Raw genomic sequence first — 21,917 nt, 5'->3', positions numbered from 1 at the left:
TTTCCTTGGCATTAATTGCATAGAACCAACAAGTAATAGCAAACTGACCCAAACACACACATGAAAGGGGAAAAAAAACGAGTGCTAGCAAATGATAAGAAAAGTACGTACACTATTACCGTTGATAGAGAAATATGAATTAGACAGTGGAACAGACACCTACTAAATAATAGTAAAAATGTTCATTTACCTAAATTTGAGCTACACTAACCTCATTTACCCAATTAACTTATAAAATTGCCCACTTACCCAACAAATTATATATATTTATGCCATAATACCCAATTAAGTTATTTTTTATTAGTTTTTGTTTATTTTTGGGAAAATTTTACCCTCTCTCCCTTTGTCATTTAGAGAGAGACAAAGAGAGAGAGAGAGAGAGAGAGACTTCACCGGACTCCCGTCACCGGTCGCCGAAATTCGGTCACCGGCGCCAGACTCTTGTCACTGGCTGCCAAAATCAGGTCACGTGCCGCTAGAATCTGATGACCGGCAGCTGAATTCGATCACCGACGGCCAGAATCCGGCAACCGCGACCAGTGTCCGGTTTTATTGCCCCCAATAAACTTTTTATTACCCCCAATATTACCCAATAAACTTTTTATTGCTTCCCAATAAACTTGATTTCCCCTAATAAATTTTTTATTGCCCCCCTAATAAACTTGTTATTGCCTTCTAATGAAAATTTCAATGAAAATTTATTGGGGGTTAATAAAAGTCTCCTGCGACCTCTTTGGGAACTTCCGACAACCTCTTTGGGAACTTCCGGCAACCTCTGGACAGGTGACCGGAGTCCGGCGTTCTATTTTATTGCCCCCAATGAACTTTTTATTGCCCCTAATAATACCCAATAAACATTTTATTGCCACCCAATAAATTTTATTGTCTCTAATAATACCTAATAAACTTTATAAAAATTTATTAAGGGGTAATAAAAGTCTCCGGTGACCGAGTCCGGTTGCTGGTGACGGGATTCCGGAGGTCGATGACTGAATTCCAGCAGCCGGTGATCGGTGACGGGAGTCCAACAAGGTCTCTAATGACTTTTTAATTATTTAAAGGGCAAACTTAACTTGTCTTTTTATATTTAAATTGGGTAAGTGAGCGCACAAATCTTTTAGTGAAGTAAATGGACATTTATTATGCCCAAATTGAGTAAATGGTCAAGATCCCTATATAGCATTAATTATAGCAAATAAGTCTACTTTTGGTCATTGGACACTAGTGCCACAGAAGTCTAGTCATTACCTGCATAGCTTGAGCTTTAACATCACGTGCGGCACACGCACTGACTGTACAGATATTCACTTGAATATATGTAGGATTAAATGATATTCAAGTGGCGACTTGTATGGCAGTGGTGATTGTATATATTTGTGGATAATTTGTGTGAATAGTTGCACTCCAAATGAACGTTGTATAGGTGAATAGAAAAAGGCGAGATCGTCTAGGGTCGGCCATCGGCGTCCATCGGAAGACCGCAGATCTGCCATAGCCCCCTTCAATTTCTATCCGACAGTTTGTGTAGCAGACTAGCAGGCAAGGTGACGATGGCAATAAGGTAGGGGCTTTTGAATTAGGGTTTTGGGTTGGTGGAGTTGAGGGATTGGGTTTGTTTTTGTGTTTTTTGGTGGTTTATTTTGCAAATTAGGTGGAAATTTATTGAATTTGGTGTGGTTTTGCAGCTATTGTGGCTGGACAGGGTGACCGGAAGGGTTTGCACATCGATTTCTGCAAAGGCCATGGCTATAACAGGGATTGAGGATCGGCGATACTGGAACTGGATTGCTGCTGAAGAATCAAGGTAGTGGTTTGTTCATGCTTTTGTCCTATGATTGGATCCTATAGTAGATGTGTTATGGATGCTAAACTTGTGATTTGCAAGTATATTTTCACTATTTTTTAGCTCAAATTTATTGCAAGTTAAATTTCTCCTTTCTGTTGTTGCAAAACTTTTCCTTGCTTGGTGGGTTTATATTGGAACAGATTTCTCAATGAAATCTTTACTGCCATTGGCCGGGGATGTCATTCTTCTTTTCATTATTACGTGGTTCATGAAAAAACGTAGAAAACTAAAGGCAAAACCATTTGGAGTTCCATCGATTCTGGAGGTCAATTGACAGCTCATTATTCTAACGAGTGGGTTAGACATTGATTGTTTCTAATTTAGAATTTTCTAAATTGACGACGTTTTTCTAGAATCCCCACCTTTGTATCCCTTAAAAGAATGAATTATGTTATAAGCAGATAATAAGTGCCACTTCTGTATGCTGCCGTAGAATTCCAATAATTTCTCAGTGATAGCAACTCATGTATGCCTATCCTATTTTCTGATACAATCCCTTCTATCTCAGAATTGTGGATTTTCTGGCTATAGAGTACTTTTCTTGGTTTTTGTTACTTGAATTTCTGATTAAGCATACTCTGATATATTATTCGATATTAAAAAACATTCTTGCGTTAGCTTCTGTTCATTTGGATAGCATATAAGCCGTATACTATTATTATCTTCAAAATGAATGCATTCCTCTAAGAATTGCGAATTATAGTTTCAGTTGAAAAATGCAATTGAAATTATTTAAAGCTTGTTATGTGCTAGAAGTACACATTTCCTACATCGGCTTGTATTCAGTTTTGCTCTATCAGCAAAGACTGAGCCCACAATACCCTGCTTAATGTCTGATAAAGGGGAATTATTTCTCTTGAATTGTTTTTGTACTTCAAAATGTTGTGAGACAAGTATATTCATTTGAAAAGTTGTGCAACATATGTAAAAATGGAGGTATACTAGAGAGGCCCTAAAGAAACATAAAGTACATAAAGTAACAATCAGACTCTGGAAAGTTAGAACATCAAATGATATCCAAATTCTCCTTGACTTGGTTGATGTGAGTCATCAGTAGCATTTGTTCAAGAATTGATTGCTGTGGATGCCAATGGTTGGCTTCACTTGCTTCACCAAAAGCTTGAGAATCTGAACAATGGTTTTGTAAAATAGGCTGTACTCAATTTGTTCTTTGAATACTCAAAACAAATCTAGTTTGGCTTTATCAAACTGAATGGGGATAATACACCACAGTCCCCTTTAATCTTTTCCCTCATTCTCTATTCAATTCAAATTCCAGACCTTTAAGCTTCTTGGGTCGTCGCAATTGTTGCTACTATTATATATACAATTTGTGTGTGAAATGAGTAAAAGTAACCTTGCTTTGTTCTGAGATTTAGATCAAGTGCGTAATTTTGAAATCATTTTTCATACAATATTATATATGTGCAGCCTATCAGCGTTTTCGGCATGGCTAAAGTTTTGTCTGAGCCATGAGTATAGTCTAGAACTTCAGAAACAAGTGTTAATAGTCTTAAGAATTTCATGATCCTTTTATGTCTCATATACTGCTTGCTGGTATTTTGACAGGAGTCAAAAGTGGTATGAACCAGAATGGTGGAAGTTTGGTGATGAAAAATCGTAATTTGTACTTCAACTTATTTCATCATTTAATTGAAAGTAGATTATATCCTGATTACTTGTAACTTCTTATCAAAGAATTATAATCAAATGTTTAATTAATGGGAGCAATTCAGTTGGACTGAAATTCATAAAAGCTATCAATTATTAGTTACATCCTGTTGAGTAGATTAGTAGAACATCCGATGTATCAGTTCGAAGATGTGCAGTTTCTGTAAAAATAGTCTTTGTAAATTTGCTTGGTAATAGGTTTTATTTTGCATAGCTTCATGAGATTTGCAAGCTCTTGGAGGTTTATGTACATTCATTCCGTTTTAGACAGTTTTATACATATCTGTTTTCTGTATTCTCATAGCAAGAACAACCAACAAAATTTGATCAAGTTCAGGAACCACTCTTGGTTTGTTAAATCTTCAGAGATCCTGCCAACTACATATAATAGTCACATCTTGACATAAAATATGCCTAAACTAATGGTATGAGTCACAGATTTACAGCCATGCATTTCATGCCAAATCTTGACGATGTTATACTGAAATTATGTTTCTGCGTCCAACAGATATTTTCGCCATGCTTCAGGTGAGATGTATGTCATTTCTCAAGGTCTGGCCAAATTTGTTTGAATAAATTGGTGAGTCTTCCTTCTGCTAAACTATTTTTGGTCTGAATTCTTTCCGATAAACTGGTTCCTTCATTTATCACTGTGCAGAGCACTAACTAACTTGAATTCTGGTGAGTTGTTCTGCTGAGTTCCTATTAGCCAATATTTTCTTATCAGGTTTATGTTTTGTCAATGACTGATAGTGTTTTTGAAATGCATGTTTAGAAGTTGAACCATTTTGTGTTGTTTGTTAGAAAGGTTTGTTTTTAGTTTTGTTTTCTTTCTCTTCTCTTCACTAAAACTTGTCTTCATTTATTTGTCTACAGCTCCTATCATCATTAGTTTCATCAAGTACAAAAAAGAATTGATGTAATTGGTGAGTACCATGTCTGTATGTATATGCATCTGGGTTTCTATATGAACTCTTAATTGAAGATGTTATGCAGAAAAGTCTGTTTTCTTAACCAAACTTTCATGGGGTGAAGCTTTTGTATATATTTCTTACGTGTTCCTAATTTTGGGTCTTGGTGGAATCTGTTTGTGTGTGTGTGTGTGTGTGTGTGTGAATATTATGGTCATGACTGGCATCAAAGATATGGTTACTTTTCTGTATAATTGTGAGTTTGATACGGGGTTTTAGTGACAATGTACATGTTGTTGATGGTGTATATGCATCTGTGCATATCCATATGTAGTTGCCAAGTATATTCATGATTAAGATTAAAGATGGTTAGATTTTTCTGAAGAACTGCAATTTCAGCAAGCTTGATTATATGGGATTTAAGCGATGGTGTTGTATATGGGGTTTTGCAAACGCATAAAAGTCTATATGCAGCTGAAATCAAAGATGGTATACTGAAATTATGTTTCTGCATCCAACATATATTTTTGCCATGCTTCATGTGAGATGTATGACATTTCTCAAGGTCTGACCAAATTTGTTTGAATAAATAGGTGAGTCTTCCTTCCGCTAAACTATTTTTGATCTGAATTATTTTCGATAAACTGGTTCCTTCATTTATCACTATGCAAAGCACTAACTTCAATTCTGTGAGTTATTCTGCAGAGATATTCTCTGTACCTATGTCCATGATGATGTCAGTGTCGGATCTTGGTTTATAGGGCTTGATGTTAAACATCTTAATGACGCCAAGTTTTGCTGCTTCTCTTGGACAGGAGGTCTGTCTCTCCCTCACACATATACACAAGTTACTATATAAAATTTGGTGCCAGCCCGCGCCGATTCAGTTGATTTACTTCTTAAGGTGTTTTTTGTTACAGAAGCCATTTGTGCTGGTGTATGATTTATTTGCTTTGTGGTGGTGGATCAAAGTAAAACCAGATGTTTGCAGCCTGCACAATGTCCATGAGATGGTTTAAAAGACATTGGATTCATATCCATGAGATGTTTGCAGCCTGCACAATGTAGACTGTACAGTATGAAGATTGAGGAAAAATCATAGCTGTGATTGAGAATTTATTCCAAGCATCTTACCGTAGGTGAAGTAGCTTTGTTCCCATTACAATACACTGCATATAGGAAAGAAGGGATTTCAACAAACTATGCCTAGAGAAGGCAGTCGGTATAGCTTTATAGGTTTAGTAACACAAATTTTTATGTGTAATAGAGGGTGTTCTTATTGCAACATAGTCACACATTTCTTTATTCAGAGCAGTAAAAATTTTGGGTTTCCTTTAGAAAATATGTACTTATCTCTGGAATGATGGTGAAGATTGGTACATCGTACATTCTTGTATTTGTATTCCTCTTTGTGCCCCAAGTTCCTCTTCATTTTGATGAACCCTTTGCCAATTAAGGATAGTCCTTTGCATTGATACTGGGATACCTAAACCAATTACCTTAGACCTTTTCTGGAACCCCTAGAACCCTAGTTGATATTGCCATACCAAAACTCCTAATTGTTAGCCAAGTTAATTATGATTTTATTACAAACAAAAACATGGATTTCTCAATAAACAAGCGTACAGATCTAGAGCTTGCACGTTAGAACATTGTTATATTTATCTGTAGCACCATTCAATTGTCAATATTTAACTCAGAATATACATCACAGGAGTGTGCACCACAACATGGAAAACCTAGAATTAAGACAGAATTATAGCGACTATATCATATGTGAAGCCTAAGAGCAATTCTTTACAATTAGAGTGGAACAATAATACAACTTAAACATAACAGAAATTTGGAGTTTGAGGTTTTGTTTAGAGTCAAACACATAACAAATTTGGAAACGTGACCGCACTAGGCCAACAAATGAATCAAACTACAGTTTTTAACTGTAGTCTGATTACCATGTTTGCTGTTGTGATAGGTTATGCCTTTCATTTCAACCATCCATGCTTCAAAGTTAATGTCATTTGATTCTACACTTTCTAGAAAAAATACTAGGGTTTTGATAGTTTCATATAAATTCAGAAAGTAGAAATTACGTCTTGAGCTGCATTTAAGTGCTCGTACAACATTTGATTGACGCTTGAGCATTTCTGATCTTTCCCCCTCCAGTCTTCTGAATGTTTCATTGCACTTCCTACAAAGCCTGAAAATAGAACAAGTTTTTGCATTAGCAACATGCAGCATGCATTTATCCACAGAAGAGACTCTGAAAAAAGGAGGATTTGATGAGCTTACAAGGTCAGCAAGTTGACCAGATAACCAAGCTCAGAAGGAAGAGTGCCAGAAAATTGATTGAGTATTAATTAATAAATACAGCAAGTCTCTTCAAAACATAGAAGATGAACTTCATGCTAATCAATCTAACAACCCAAAATATGAGGAAAAGCCCAAAATGCAATGCATCAGAGACCCAGATCAAGTCCATAAAACTGATTTAAGATTCAGCAGTAAATAATTTCCAAAAGAAAAGCAAAGCTAAATGATTAAACTGTAATGAGTAAAGGGTTTCATTATCTGGTGCTGCATATCACAAAGTTCAAAACTTTAAGAGCTCAGATCGAGCAAACTTGAAAGAGAAATAGGGTCTAACCTCAAATATGTTCTTCAGCAGCTCATCAACTGTAAAGTTAAAAAGCCAAAAAAGACGAACAAAAAACAGAGAACAAATTTCAGATCAAACAAAAGGATGATCCATTTACATATTTGAAATGGGTTGTTCAAACTCTAGCTTCCTCCATTGTCAATTGAAACTGCTTGATCACTACTGGATTATGAATACCTATCTTCTTTTTTGTTAGTTCCCTTGGAAGATATTTGAACATAAAGAAAGACCGCAAATTTTAGTTCAACTACTGTAAACCCGAAACAAATTGCAGAAGTGATGCGCTAAAAGCAAGCGCATAATTTAACCCTGAAATGTCGTTAGTAATATAAGTAAGTAGGGATCGTTCTATTCCGGGGATTGAGGGTACACCTGTCATTGTCAAACAATTAAACAATTAAAATTAAAACAAAGTATAATATTCACAAATATATTCACAACTATAAACATTATTTACGAAAAAAGGGGGGATTCTGTTTTTGGATTATAGAATTGAAAATTAAAATAAATAAAATAAAGAAAATATAAAAACACATGTACAAGAATGAAACATAAGAAACAAAGATCAAAACCAATTCCATATGAATGAAATCCAATTATAATTCCTATAGTTGATTATCTAATGTCATGAGAAATAAGTTGACCATGTGAAACGTTAATAAGCAAACAATTTCTCATATTTTACTTTCCTTGAATAATTGATCTAAGTGAAAGCACCTAAATCAATCCTATTGAACATGCAATCATAGTCTAGAAAGCTAGCTAATCAAGAACACATTCATTGCATGAAGAACAAAGAAAGGATGTCAACCAAAGTGCACAACCTAGTATGAAAAAGTTCATCTATTTGCAATCCTCCTTAATTGATTTCGACTTTTGTCCAAAGCCTTTACTACTTATGAAATAGGTTCACAAAACTATTAGGTGAATTGTTTACCTAATTCTAGCACCAATTACATGCATATATCCCAAGTTGGCCACCAAAGAACACATACATATAAGAGTTTTCTATAAACCAAAATCAATTAAGCAATCTCACATAAGCAACATAGAAATCAACACAAAGAAATTACAACTTTATTTCAAAACATATAAATGGGCTTTAAACTTTGCCCTTAACATTATTTGTTAACTAGAATTCATAGTCTTACAAAATCAAACAAAGAAAACAAGAGAAAGGATATAATACACCTTGAAAGATGAATGATAAAGCCTTGAGACGAAGAACTTGAAGATCCTTGAAAGCAAGCAATCTTCTAGGGACGACACAAGGGTGGATGACGGTTAGGAAAATGATGTATTGCATGGCTTCTCTTTCTCTTGGCTTGAAAATGAAGAACAAGAAAACTAGAGAATGGAAAAGAAATATGGAGAGGAAATGGAGAGATAAAGAAGATGAAATGGATGAAGGAATGTGTTATGGATTCAGAAATTGGTGATTGAGAGTGAGAGGAGAATGTGTTTAAATAGGGAAGAAAAAGAAGAGTGAAATGATGAGATGAAGAAAAATAATGAAAGTGGAGTATGAGAGTGGTTTGTAAAATATGTAAAAGATGAGGTAATGATGAAAGCAAAGCATGAAGGTGAGGAAATGTGGAAGTGATGATGATCTTTTAGAGTAGAAAAATGTATCCAAGGAAAAAGAAATACTTTCTTCATGTGGGTAGGAAACATGAACATGTGGTGTTGAGCTGTTTTCAGGTCAGTTTCTGCCCCTTTATTCCTTCAATTATTTCTCCATCAAAACTTCATATTGGGCCTCCGATTTCTTCATATCAAATGTTCCTCTATGAGTGTAGATCATCCTGATAAATTTTCAGAGCTTCAATCCATGTGGTTGGGCCAGAAATTCTGCTGGACTCCTCACAGGTCTAGTTTTCCAGTTTTGCTTCTGCAGAAAATTGGACTGATTGTTTGAAGGCCTTCCACTTCTATATGGATCTTGCACTCTTCATATGAAATGTTCCTTTGGGTGTCTAGAATGGATCTGGAAGGTTTCAGCTCATTTGAAGTTCATTTGATCAGGCAGCCGCTCCTTCTTTGCTTGGCTTGGTTTCTCCTCGGAGTAGGAATATGTGCAAAATTGATCTTTTAGTACATTTCCATTTTTCTCCATCATTTCCAGGTAATTATGGACCTAACGCTCATTTCACCTTCATCTACTCCAATGTACCTAAAAATAGAAATTGAATTAAAAATCGATTCAGTTAAGGAATTAACTAAGTAAAATGTGAGAAATTAACTATTAAAATATCACATTAAAATGCTCCTATCAAGAAGCATTTCAATTCCGTATTAATAAAATTCATAGACATCCCAAATTCAATCAATCTACTGCTTTTATACATCAATTCCGTATATCCATCTCCACCACAAAATTATAGATATAATTAATCTCAAAATCCCAACAGAAACACATTCACAACGCAAAAGCTTGGAATTCTTACCTTGTACTTTTCTGCCGAGACTTCACGCAATCCTCCTTAGTTCCTCATCATCCCTTTAAAAATCAATCGAAATCAAGACCAGAAGCTCCCCTTTACATTTCAATTTCCCCTATTTCCTCCAAGTACGAAATTCAAGAACAACAATCAAAAGAACTGAACATTAATAACTCCATTAGAGTGAAATTGAAACTCAGCCTATTAACGAATGAGAGGCTTGGGAGAATGGGCTACCAGAACGAAGAGGATAATCCGGCGGCGTCCGCGACGGCTCTGGTTGAAATCAGAAGTCGAGCCCTTGGTTTTGATAAAAGGAGAGGCACTGACTCCATTCTTGGAGGTATTGGAGCTCGATTTGATTTGGAGAAGGAAGACCGGAGAAACCCAGGGTCTAGGATTCCGGCGATGGAACGTGCAGGGTCCTTCGAGGTACGGCCGGCGGCGAGGCTTCTGGATTTTGATGTCATGGCGGGGGCGTGTTGAGGAAATGGCTGTCGCGACTTTGATGGTCGCGTGATGAGGCTGGCGGCGGTGGATGGCAGTGATCTTCTTGGGTTTTGATCGGAATTGGGTCCAGAATCGATTGGGGGTGGTGTGTTTTGAATTGGTGGCCGGAAATGGTGGTCTCCGATGATGGCAGAGAGAAGTGGAAACGAGAGAGGAGAGAATTATGTGTGCGGCCGAGGAAGAAAGAGAGATTGTGTTGAGTTTCTAGGGTTAGTTTCTATAAATACTAGTGGACATAAAGGTAAAATTGGTCCGGTGGAGGGAAAGAATGCAAAATTGAAAATTGAAAAACGCCGCCGTTTTAACCTTTTTTTTTATAGAAATTATTATCAACTTTTTTTAATTCATTAATTACCATTAAATAATGCACAGTTTGTGTCCACAATCAAATAGAAATTTGACAATTTGTTCATGTCATACCAATTTACTACTAACGATATAAATTAACAAAACTATAAATAAAGACATGGTACATCTCAAACATTTTCAGCAATTTAAATATAACTTGTTTATTAGGGTTATTCAAAACTAAAACCCTCCATGAGAAAAATGGGGGAGGAAATTGAATTTTTAAAAATGCACTGTTGATGTCGTCCGCATACGAATATATGGTAGTGGTATAAATTTCAGCGATTTCCGCCTTCAGTTCGACCTCGATCTACCCGGTCAACTCGATATCCTAAATAGAACATAAAACAAATATGCTCGTAACAGGTCCTTGGCAATTCATTTTTTTTTATCTTTCAGCTCCCACACTCTCATGGGTAGGAGGTCTACTTACGGATGTCAAAATTCCGGAACGTTTGCCCACGCATGGTGCTGCTCCTCTTAAGGAAGTTTGCTTGTGCAAAGCGTTGACCGCTCCATTGGGTGCCTTATTCACGGTGGATCGGCCTAATTTTTTTACAAAATACCTATCATTGTTGTATAAATATATGGAAATTTTCAAATTGATCGATTTCCATTTTAGAATTTTGGGATCGCACATAATCCTCATATGCCTAGTACTATAGTATAACATGTTTATTAGGCTTATTACCCTCCATGAGCAAAATGGAAGAGGACATGGAATTTTTTTAAATGCACCGCCAAATATTGTCCGCATACAAATATATGGTAGTGGTAGAAATTTCGGAGATTTCCGCCTTCGGTTGGACCTCAATCTACCCAGTCAACTCGATATCCTAAATAGAACATAAAACAAATATGCTTGTAACCGGTCCTTGGCAATTCACTTTTTTCGATCTTTCAGCTCCCACACTCTTGTGGGTAGGGGGTCTACTTACGGATGTCAAAATTCTAGAACGTTTGCCCCCGCATGGTGCCCCTCCCCTTAGGGAAGTTTGCTTGTGCAAAGCGTTGACCGCTCCGTTGGGTGCCTTATTCACGGCTAATCGGCCTAATTTTTTTACACAATACCTATCATTGTTGTATAAATATATGGGAATCTTTAGATTGATCGATTTCCATTTCAGTTTTTTTGGACCGCACATAATCCTTATATGCCTACTAATGTAGTATAACTAGTTTATTAGGCTTGTTACCCTCCATGAGCAAAATGGAGGACGAAATGTAATTTTTAAAAATTCACCGTCGGATGTTGTTGGCATACAAATATATGGTAGTGGCAGAAATTTCACCCATTTCCGCCTTCGGCTCGGTCTTGATCTACCCGGTCAACTCGATACCCTAAATAGGATATAAAACAAATTTGATAGTAACCGATCCTTACCAATTCATTTTTCCGATCTTTCAGCTCCCACACTCTCGTGGGTAGGGAATCTACTTATGGATGTATAAATTCCAGGATGCTTGTCCACGCAAGGTGCCGCTTCCCTTAGGGAATTTTGTGTGTGCAAAGCGTTGACTGCTCCGTTGGGTGCCTTATTCAAGGCAGATCGGCCTAATTTTTTCAGACAACACATATCACTATTGTATAAATATATGGGAATTTTCAGATTTTTTTGGACCAAACATAATCCTTATATGCCTACTAATGTAGTATAACTAGTTTATTAGGCTTGTTACCCTCTATGAGCAAAATGGAGTACGAAATGTAATTTTTAAAAATTCAACGTCGGATGTTGTGATAGGAGCATTTTAATGTGATATTTTAATAGTTAATTCCTCACATTTTGCTTAGTTAATTCCTTAACTGAATCGATTTTTAATTCAATTTCTATTTTTAGGTACATTGGAGTAGATGAAGGTGAAATGAGCGTTAGGTCCATAATTACCTGCAAATGATGGAGAAAAATGGAAATGTACTAAAAGATCAATTTTACACATATTTCTACTCCGACTAGGAGAAACCAAGCCAAGCAAAGAAGAAGGAGCGGCCGCCTGACCAAATGAACTTCAAATGAGCTGAAACCTTTCAGATCCATTCTAGACACCCAAAGGATCATTTCTTATGAAGAGTGCCAGAGCAAAATATGAGTGGAAGGCCTTCAAACAATCAGCCCAATTTTCTACAGAAGCAAAACCGGAAAACTGGACCTGTAAGAGGTCCAGCAGCATTTCCTGCCCAACCACATGGATTGAAGCTCTGAAAATTTGTCAGGATGATCTACACTCATAGAGGAACATTTGATATGAAGAAATCGGAGGCCCAATATGAAGTTTTGATGGAGAAATAATTGAAGGAATAAAGGGGCAGAAACTGACCTAAAAACAGCTCAACACCACATATTCATGTTTCCCACCCATATGAAGAAAACATTTCTTTTTCCTTGGATACATTTTTTCTACTCTAAAAGATCATCATCACTTCCACATTCCTTCACCTTCATGCTTTGCTTTCATCATTACCTCATCTTTTACATATTTTACAAACCACTCTCATACTCCACTTTCATTATTTTTCTTCATCTCATCATTTCACTCTTCTTTTTCTTCCCTATTTAAACACCTTCTCCTCTCACTCTCAATAACCAATTTTCCTGAATCCATAACACATCTTCCTTCATCCATTCCATCTCCTTGTCTCTCCATTTCCTTTCCATTTTCCTTTCCACCCTCTAGAGCAAGCCACGAGTTCAAGCAAGGCCAAGGGAGAAGAAGAATTGCCGTGAGCATCATCCTCCATCATCATCCTTGAAGCTTGCTTTCGAGATTCAAGAGACTACATCCTCAATTCGTTCATCGTATCTCCATCTCACGGTGTAATCCGATTCTCCTTTGTAACCTTTGCTTTGATTTCGTTGGGTTTGTTCTAGTTGACATATATGTATGAACAAAGTATTATTTCTGGAATTTTTATGATTAATTGATATTTTCAGATTCATATCATTGTTCTTCGAGAGTTGCTTATGTGGGTTTGCTTAATTAAATTTGCGTTATAGATATCCTTTGTGTATTAATCTTATTTGGGTCGACACTTATAGGGTTTATGCATAATTGTTGCTAGGTTTAAGAACATGAAATCGACTTTTCGTTTTGTGTAAACTTAAATCAAAGTAGTAAAGGTTTTGCACAAAGATCGAATTTAATTAACGAGGATTGCAATTAGGTGGACTTTTCCATACTAAGTTGTACACTTGAGTTGATAGCCTTTCTTTATGTGTAATGCATTAAACATGTTGTGATTAACTAGCTTTCTAGTGCTTGAATGCATGTTTGATAGGATTGATCTAGGTGCTTTCGCTTAGGTTAATTAGCATTGAAAAGTAAAATATGGGAAATTGTTTGCTTTTAACGTTTCACATGATCAACTCCTCTCTCATGACTTAGATGAACAATATTAGGGTTTGAATCAATTTTAATCATATGTTTCGGTTTTTGATCTTTGTTCTCTCACTCCATTTGTATTTTTATGTTTTTTTGCATTTTAATTATTTTGTTAACTTAGTTTTATTTTCGAAAGAACCAAAAACAAAATCCCCCCTTTTTCGTAAATAATGTTTATACTTGTGAATATCTTTGTAAATATTATACTTTGTTTTAATTTTAATTGTTTATTTGTTTGACAATGACAGGTGTACCCTCAATCCCCTGAATAGAACGATCCCTATTTGCTTATACTACTAACGATATTTCAGGGTTAAATTGCGTGCTGCTTAGAGCGACATCATGTTGTTGGCATATGAATATATGGTAGTGGCAGAAATTTCACCCATTTCCGCCTTCGGCTCGGCCTCGATCTACCCGGTCAACTCGATACCCTAACTAGAACATAAAACAAATATGCTAGTAACCGGTCCTTGCCAATTCATTTTTCCGATTTTTCAGCTCCCACACTCTCGTGGGTAAGCGGTCTACTTACGGATGTAACAATTCCGGGACGCTTGTCCGCGCAAGGTGCCGCTTCCCTTAGGGAATTTTGTGTGTGCAAAGTGTTGACCGCTACGTTGGGTGCCTTATTCAAGGCGGATCGGCCTAATTTTTTCAGACAATACCTATCACTATTGTATAAACATATGAGAATTTTCAGATTGATCAATTTCTATTTTAGAATTTTTAGATCGCACATAATCCTTATATGCCTAATAATATGGTATAATTTGTTTATTAGGCTTGTTACCCTCCATGAGCAAAATGGGGGAGGAAATGGGATTTTTAAAATACACCGTCAGATGTTGTCCGCATATGAATATATGGTAGTGGTAGAAATTTCGTCCTTCGGTTCGGCATCTATTTACACGGTCAACTTGATACCCTAAATAGAACATAAAACAAATCTGCTCGTAACCGGTCCTTGCCAATTCATTTTTTCTATCTTTCAGCTCTCATACTCTCGTGGGTAGGGGGTCTACTTACGGATGTAAAAATTCCGGGATGTTTGTCCACGCATGGTGCCACTCCCCTTAGGGAAGCTTGCGTGTGCAAAGCGTTGACCGCTCCGTTAGGTGCCTTATTCAAGGCGGATCGGCCTAATTTTTTTTATACAATACCCATCACTGTTGTATAAACATACGAGAATTTTTAGATTTATCGATTTCCATTTCATAATTTTTGGATCGCACATAATCCTTATATGCTTAGTAATGTAGTATAACTTGTTTATTAGGCTTGTGACTCTCCATGAGCAAAATGAGGGACGAAATGGAATTTCTTTAAAATACACCGTTGGATGTTGTTCGCATATGAATATATGGTAGTGGTAGAAATTTCAGCAATTTCTGCCTTCGGCTAGACCTCGATCTACCCGGTCAACTCGATACATTAAATAGAACATAAAACAAATATGCTCATAACCGGTACTTGGCAATTCACTTTTTTCTATTTTCCAGCTCCCACACTCTCGTGGGTAGGGGGTCTACTTACGAATGTCAAAATTCCGGGATGTTTGTCCGCACATGGTGCCGCTCCCCTTAGGGAAGCTTGTGTGTGCAAAGCGTTGACCGCTCCATTGGGTGCCTTATTCAAGGTGGATCAACCTAATTTTTTTAGACAATACCTATTACTGTTGTATAAACATATGAGAATTTTCATATTGATTGATTTCCATTTCAGAACTTTTGGATCCCACATAATCCTTATATGCCTACTAATGTAGTGCAACTTGTTTTATTAGGCTTGTTACCCTTCATGAGCAAAATGGGGTACGAAATGGAATTTTTTAAAATGCACCGTTGGATGTTGTCCGCGCACAAATATATGACTGTGGTAGAAGTTTCAGCGATTTCCGCCTTTAGTTGAAACCCGATCTATCTGGTCAACTCGATACCCTAAATAGAACATAAAACAAATATGCTCGTAGCCGGTCCTTTAAAATTCACTTTTTCGATCTTTTAGATCCCACACTCTCGTGGGTAGGGAGTGTACCAACCGTTGTAAAAATTATGGGATGTTTGTCCGCTCATGGTGCTGCTCCCCTTAGGGAAGTTTGTTTGTGCAAAGCATTGACCGCTCTATTGGGTGCCTTATTCACGGCGGATCGGCCTAATTTTTTTACACAATACCTATCACTGTTGTATAAACATATGAGAATTTTCGGATTAATCGATTTCCATTTCAAAATTGTTGGATCGCACGTAAACCTTACATGCCTAGTAATGTAGTATAACTTGTTTATTAGGGTCGTTACTCTCCATGAGCAAAATGGGGGACGAAATGGATTTTTTTAAATGTTACCGTTGGATGTTGTCCGCGTATGAATATATGATAGTGGTAGAAAATTCAGTGATTTCAGGCTTTCAGCCTTCGGTTGCGCCTTAATCTACCCGGTCAACTCGATACCCTAAATAGAACATATAACTAATATGCTCGTAACCGGTCCTTGGAAATTCAATTTTTTGATCTTTCAGCTCCCACACTCTCGTGGGTAGGGGGTCTACCAACCGCTGTAAAAATTCTGGGATGTTTGTCCGCAGATGGTGCCGCTCCCCTTAGGGTAGTTTGGGCTTGTACAAAGCGTTGACTTGGTGTAAAAATATTAACGGCTTTCGGCTTCATTTCAAAATCGATTCACTTAATCAACCATAATAACTTCAATATAACTAACAATAATGCACAAGTTTCCAATCTATCAAGACCTTGTTTATGACCATCTCGCATAAGCTCTAGCTTTGACTTATGTACAAAATCTGAAAAAAATTATTCCTACAACAGTTCAATGTCCACTTAGAGAGCTTAATTTCATAAATTTTTCATTTTTTTTAGGCATTTTAATTTTATGTCATGGACAAATTTGAGATAACAAACTGTAGTTTATTAAAATAAATTATCAAAAAACCATTCATAAAAAAAAAAAAAACGTACAAAATAAGTAAAAACACAAAAACCCCAAACGCCCAGGCCCATTTCGAGTTATGCAAGGAACACAGAACCACCGAAACTGACGATGGCCACCAATCCTCGACCCAACCACCACCTTCATCCAACTCCGATCCGAACTTCACCTCACCGCAAGTATCTGGATATTAACCTCCTATGGCCACGAAACCTTGCCCACTAACAATATCACATATTATACAATGACTATTACGGCTGTCAAGACAACAACTGTACAAACCGAATCCTGCAACAACAATCACAACGTTTGTGATCAGTGATTGGGTGATGGGAAGCACAATCTTCATCACTACAAAGTAGCTTAGGTACACGTACATAGTACAATACTTAAGAAATATTTCACTAATGCACAACATGGTTATCAGCCAAAAAGGAAGCATAAGAATAAGGCCAGTCCCTAAGACAGTGAGTGATGCTACATGGTGCTTCAACTAATTAAAGTATGCCAGCTTCACTACACTGAAGATGTGAATTACTGAAGGGTCTCTCTCTCTATCACTTATGATCATGGATGTAGAAACATAAGCAAGGGAAGCCAAGTTGGATCGCAATCAAATGTAAAACTAACCAAAATATTGTAGACAAAAGGAAGAATTGAGAAGGGAGGTTACAACAGAACAGTTATAACTGTTAAATCCATAACAGAATGCAACTTAATTTTGGGTTCTATTTTCAGAATACAACACATACAAACCAATATCAAACACACACCTCTTTCCCTGATAAAAGCTATCCCCCAAACTCGATCTAAATCTTCGGAAACAAACCCAAACTCTTCCCCCGATGTCCACCACAATCTTGAATCCCTCCTCTTCTCTTTCCCACCCCCAGCAACTTACAATTTGCCCACGAACAAATTTTTCCAGATATCCCTAATCCTATATCAACTAATCTTGTTTACCACTGCAACTCAAAAACCCAATTGACCCAATTGGAAAACCAATCAAAGAACACAAATTCAAGGTAAAAAGCAATCAAATTTAAGATGGGTACCTCAGTTTTTGTGACAGTGTGAACCGATTCTGCTTGGAATCAGCTCCAGGCTTGGTTGGTGACCTCCCAATCTTGTGTTTTTGTGAATCCAATCTCGGTTTTTCGGCGGAGGCGAGAATAGGATTAAGCGATCCCATGATCGGTGATATGGCTTTGGGGAGCGTACCAGAGGGAGGTACCTCGACTCCTTTCTACCTCAATGAATTTTCGGGTTTGGGGAGCTTGTATCTGAGCACGGGGGCGGTGAAGAAGAAGAAGAACAATAGACCCACTTTTTACCCGTCCTCTCTCTCTCTCTCTCAATTACAATTTTTTTTTTTTCTTCAAACCCGTTTCTAAGATGACGGTAACGGAGACTTCCAGGTTAGGCAGATCGGGTCTGACCTATGGCCCACACCAACTGATTGGCGGCTGTCGTTCTGCCACGTCACCAGGTGACCCTCACCTAGGTGGATAGCAGAATTTTCGGCGCTATTGAGAGTTTTTTAAAGGCTATGGTACTATGCATAAAGGCTATGTATAGGGCATTTATATATTAACTAGATTAAAGCCAGCTTACCCAACCAAACATGTGATTTAGAGTCAGCTGAATTAAGTAACATAATAGCTAGATATTTTAAGTTAAAGCAAACAGTACAAAGCAAGTGCTGCTGCTATCTTAGGTAGACCACTATCTTAGGTAGACCAGGAAAGCATTAACTTGTTGAAGTTATGCTGCTATAACACTGTTAAAAAAATAAAATAATAATAATACTAATAAACATAAAATCCGCGTTCAATGTTTTTGGAGATTCAACAACCTCGTATGATCGAACAATATTAGCCAAAGCCCCTACCACGGTAAATTGATTGGGCCTCTCCACCTCTTAATTGCACTGAAGAGAAACTCAAGTAACAATTACAGAATCAAAAAGTAAAAAAACATAATGAAGGTAATGAATCCTAGATAGTAGAGATGTTGGTTTTATGGTTTGACTGCAGCTTCCTTCAGTACTACTTGCGTAGACCTACAAAATGAAATGGCCATTAAGACCAAGAGACTTGACTTGACTCTTAACATTTGAAATTTTCATACCGTATTTTGTGAAAACTTTTCAGGAATTATGAAGTCTCGATTGAAGGATGTTGGGTTAGGAGACTCTGAGGTCAGCTTCTCCCCACGTATTTGTGTCGATAGATTCCTCGATCGACATTCATATTGCATTGTACTGATATTGTTTAAACTGAACTACCAGGGTTTCGTCCCAAAAGGGCTATTGCATAATTCATTGTCCAAGTGTTTAACTGGTGCATGGTTTGTATTAGGGCTGGACTCGGTTTTGTTTTTGGACATTTTTTGTTGGAACCGGAACCGGAACCGACAATATTTTTCCGGTTCGGTGTTGTTACTTTTTTTGCCGGAACCGACTTGGAACCGGAACCGACAATACAAACTTTGTATATATGATTCATTATCAATCAGGTACAATGAAAGGTTTGATACCCTACCCATTTAATGTAGTTGCATAATTGCATTCCATAATAATTGTGTGCATTGATTTGTACGGATTTTCTGGTAGCAAAGGGCGGAACCAGGATTAAGAGTTTGGGGGGGGGGGTCCAATGTAAAAACACTTTTTTTGTCATCCTAAACATAAAATTGAAGTATAAAAAGAACAAATAATTAACAGTAGTTAATGTATTTTTACAACCATATTTAAGTTCTTGTCGGATCAAAATTCAATGTTTGATATATATCTTATAAAATAAAATATCAATCAAATACAAAAGGTAAGATTAAAGGAATTCATATATTTAGGTATGGTATTAAAAGAGAGAGGATAGATTATATAGTGGTGGGGGTTGCGTTCAAAACTTCAAATATAGTATAGCTCTAATTAAGGAAGTATTCAAATTGGCAGGAATTCGGACCCCCCTAGACCCTTATACAGTTCCGCCACTGAGCAAATATGTTGTGGAATTCTCATGCAATTGACATCAATCAATATAATTATTTAAGTCCAACTATTATCTAACAGCTACCACCATTATTATTTTTAGCCCAAATATTAATTGAGTTGAAGCTGAATTTGTGGTATAAAGACCCTAAAATCAATTGCTTGTAGAAGAAGCAAAAGTATCCACATATTACAATGGCTTTTCTCTCCCAAATACTTGTTCCTTCATCTTCATCTGTCGAAATTTTCTCAATCATTGCAGTCATTTTCCTCTCCCATAATGTTGCTGCAGTAACAGCAGCCACAAATAAAACAACTAGAGCAGTTTTTACTTTCGGAGATTCAATAATGGACACGGGCAATAATGACTACATCATTTCTATAGCCAAAAGCAATTTCCCACCTTATGGGAGAGACTTTGCGGGAGGAAAGCCTACTGGAAGATTTAGCAATGGAAAAGTCGCCTCAGATTTTGCTGGTAACCTAAATTCTTAGGAACACATGCTCTATGTGGTTTATAATTGTTCTGCATATATCCATAATACCACTATTGCTACAATATTTTTTATTAGTTATGCAAATTAATTTTCAGCTGAAATGTATGGAGTGAAGAAGATTTTGCCGGCTTATCTGGATCCGAAATTGCAGCTTCAAGACCTACTTACTGGTGTATGTTTTGCCTCAGCAGGATCAGGATATGACCCTCTCACTGCCAAATTACTTGTATATATAAACTCTTTCACACTATTAATCTTTACTATATACATCATATAATATCTTATCATATATATGAAACTTCAAAAAAAAAAAAAATACATCCTTGATTTGTTTTAATTTTGTTTGTATCAGTCTGTCTTGTCACTACCAGATCAATTAGACTTGTTTAAAAAATACAAAAGCAAGATAACTGCAGCAGTTGGGAATGAAAGAACAGCCACTATACTGTCGAAAAGCATTTCCTTTCTTTCCATGGGAAGCAATGACCTTGCAATTGATTATTTTTCTACACCACTAAGGAGCCCTCACTATGATATTCCAGCTTATACAGATCTCATGATCGAATCAGCTTCAAATTTCTTGCAGGTACAAGTCGAACAATTGCAAACGTTACCACTGTTCAACTTGTTTAGAGAGTGTCATAACCGTACTTTATGCTCTTTATGTTAATTAATGTGGGGAGAAATTACAGGAACTTCATGCACTGGGATTAAGAGTGATCGGAGTAATATGTATACCACCAATTGGGTGTTTGCCAGCACAGAGAACACTTAATGGAGGTATAAAGAGAGCGTGCTACGAAACCGGGAATCAAGCAGCAACCCTTTTCAACTCGAAGCTCTCCCACCTTATAGATTCCCTCAATGAGAGACTTCCAGAAGCACACCTCATGTACCTTGATAGCTACAGCCCTGCGCTTTCCCTGATCCAAAACCCTGCTCAATATGGTAATGTCTCATGCATCATCATTTTCAATGTATTAACAAAGTAATTTTTCGCCGAAATGATTTTTCGATTCAGGTTTTGAAGTGGTGGATAAAGGATGCTGTGGAACAGGAGATCTTGAAATTGGCCCTCTGTGTAACAAAGACACCCCGGGTACTTGTAACGATGTGTCCAAGTACATATTCTGGGATAGCTTTCATCCTACAGAGAAGGCATACAGGATCCTCACCTCTATTATTTTCAAAGGAGTTGAGATATGAGGGTTTCATCTCTGAAGAATCACATGACAGATACCAATAGAAATAAATTATCCATAAGGATCTGTATATTTTCATATTATTGAAGTTTCTAGCTCGTATCATCCACTGTTCTTTTCTTGCCATTTATTATTGGATGGGGAAAAAATAGCAAAGTGAAATTTGTTATAAAGTAGGGAGAAGATGAAGAGAGAATAGTTGGGAGGAAGCAGAATTATCCTCATTCAGTCTCATTAGCCTCCTTTATATAGAGGTAGGGTTTACATCAAAGTACATAACTAATGAGTATTTACATGGACATCCACATAGATAATAATATTTACAACACTCCCCATTGGATGTCTACCAATAAATGATAGTATTGGACGCGCTTATTGCTGCCTCGTTAAAAAAAACCTTGGCAGGTAACAAAAACCCAATGGAACAAAAAATAACCCTGGTCGAAGGACAAAAAGAGCACAACGCGCATATATCCTAGGTAGCATGCTTCTGGATGCTCCCCCTGATGAGAATCTCC

The 21,917-nt window shown here is 37.0% G+C and overlaps 1 protein-coding gene and 2 long non-coding RNA genes across 3 annotated transcripts; 2 read left to right on the top strand and 1 right to left on the bottom strand.

Moving 5' to 3' along the window:
• Positions 1 to 1,421: 1,421 nt before the first annotated feature.
• LOC121051133 lies at positions 1,422 to 3,457 on the top strand. Its single transcript, XR_005805231.1, has 3 exons — positions 1,422 to 1,561; positions 1,686 to 1,804; positions 3,416 to 3,457. It is a non-coding gene; the product is annotated as an uncharacterized LOC121051133 (long non-coding RNA).
• A 13,208-nt stretch (positions 3,458 to 16,665) lies between these two features.
• LOC121051790 lies at positions 16,666 to 18,110 on the bottom strand. The gene is made up of 2 exons (XR_005806936.1): positions 17,764 to 18,110; positions 16,666 to 16,996 (listed from the first exon to the last, which is right to left on the bottom strand). It is a non-coding gene; the product is annotated as an uncharacterized LOC121051790 (long non-coding RNA).
• A 1,753-nt stretch (positions 18,111 to 19,863) lies between these two features.
• On the top strand, positions 19,864 to 21,631 carry LOC112185544 (GDSL esterase/lipase EXL3). Its single transcript, XM_024323802.2, has 5 exons — positions 19,864 to 20,178; positions 20,293 to 20,423; positions 20,550 to 20,783; positions 20,890 to 21,145; positions 21,219 to 21,631. Exons 1-5 carry the CDS (start codon positions 19,896 to 19,898, stop codon positions 21,401 to 21,403), a joined length of 1,089 nt encoding a protein of 362 aa, XP_024179570.1. The 5' UTR covers positions 19,864 to 19,895; the 3' UTR covers positions 21,404 to 21,631.
• Positions 21,632 to 21,917: the final 286 nt, after the last annotated feature.

Source organism: Rosa chinensis, chromosome 2, assembly GCF_002994745.2.
Source record: "Rosa chinensis cultivar Old Blush chromosome 2, RchiOBHm-V2, whole genome shotgun sequence".
In the NCBI taxonomy this organism is placed as follows: Eukaryota; Viridiplantae; Streptophyta; class Magnoliopsida; order Rosales; family Rosaceae; genus Rosa; species Rosa chinensis.
Note: the sequence above shows the minus strand (reverse complement) of the source record. Positions and strands in the feature narration are given on the sequence as shown.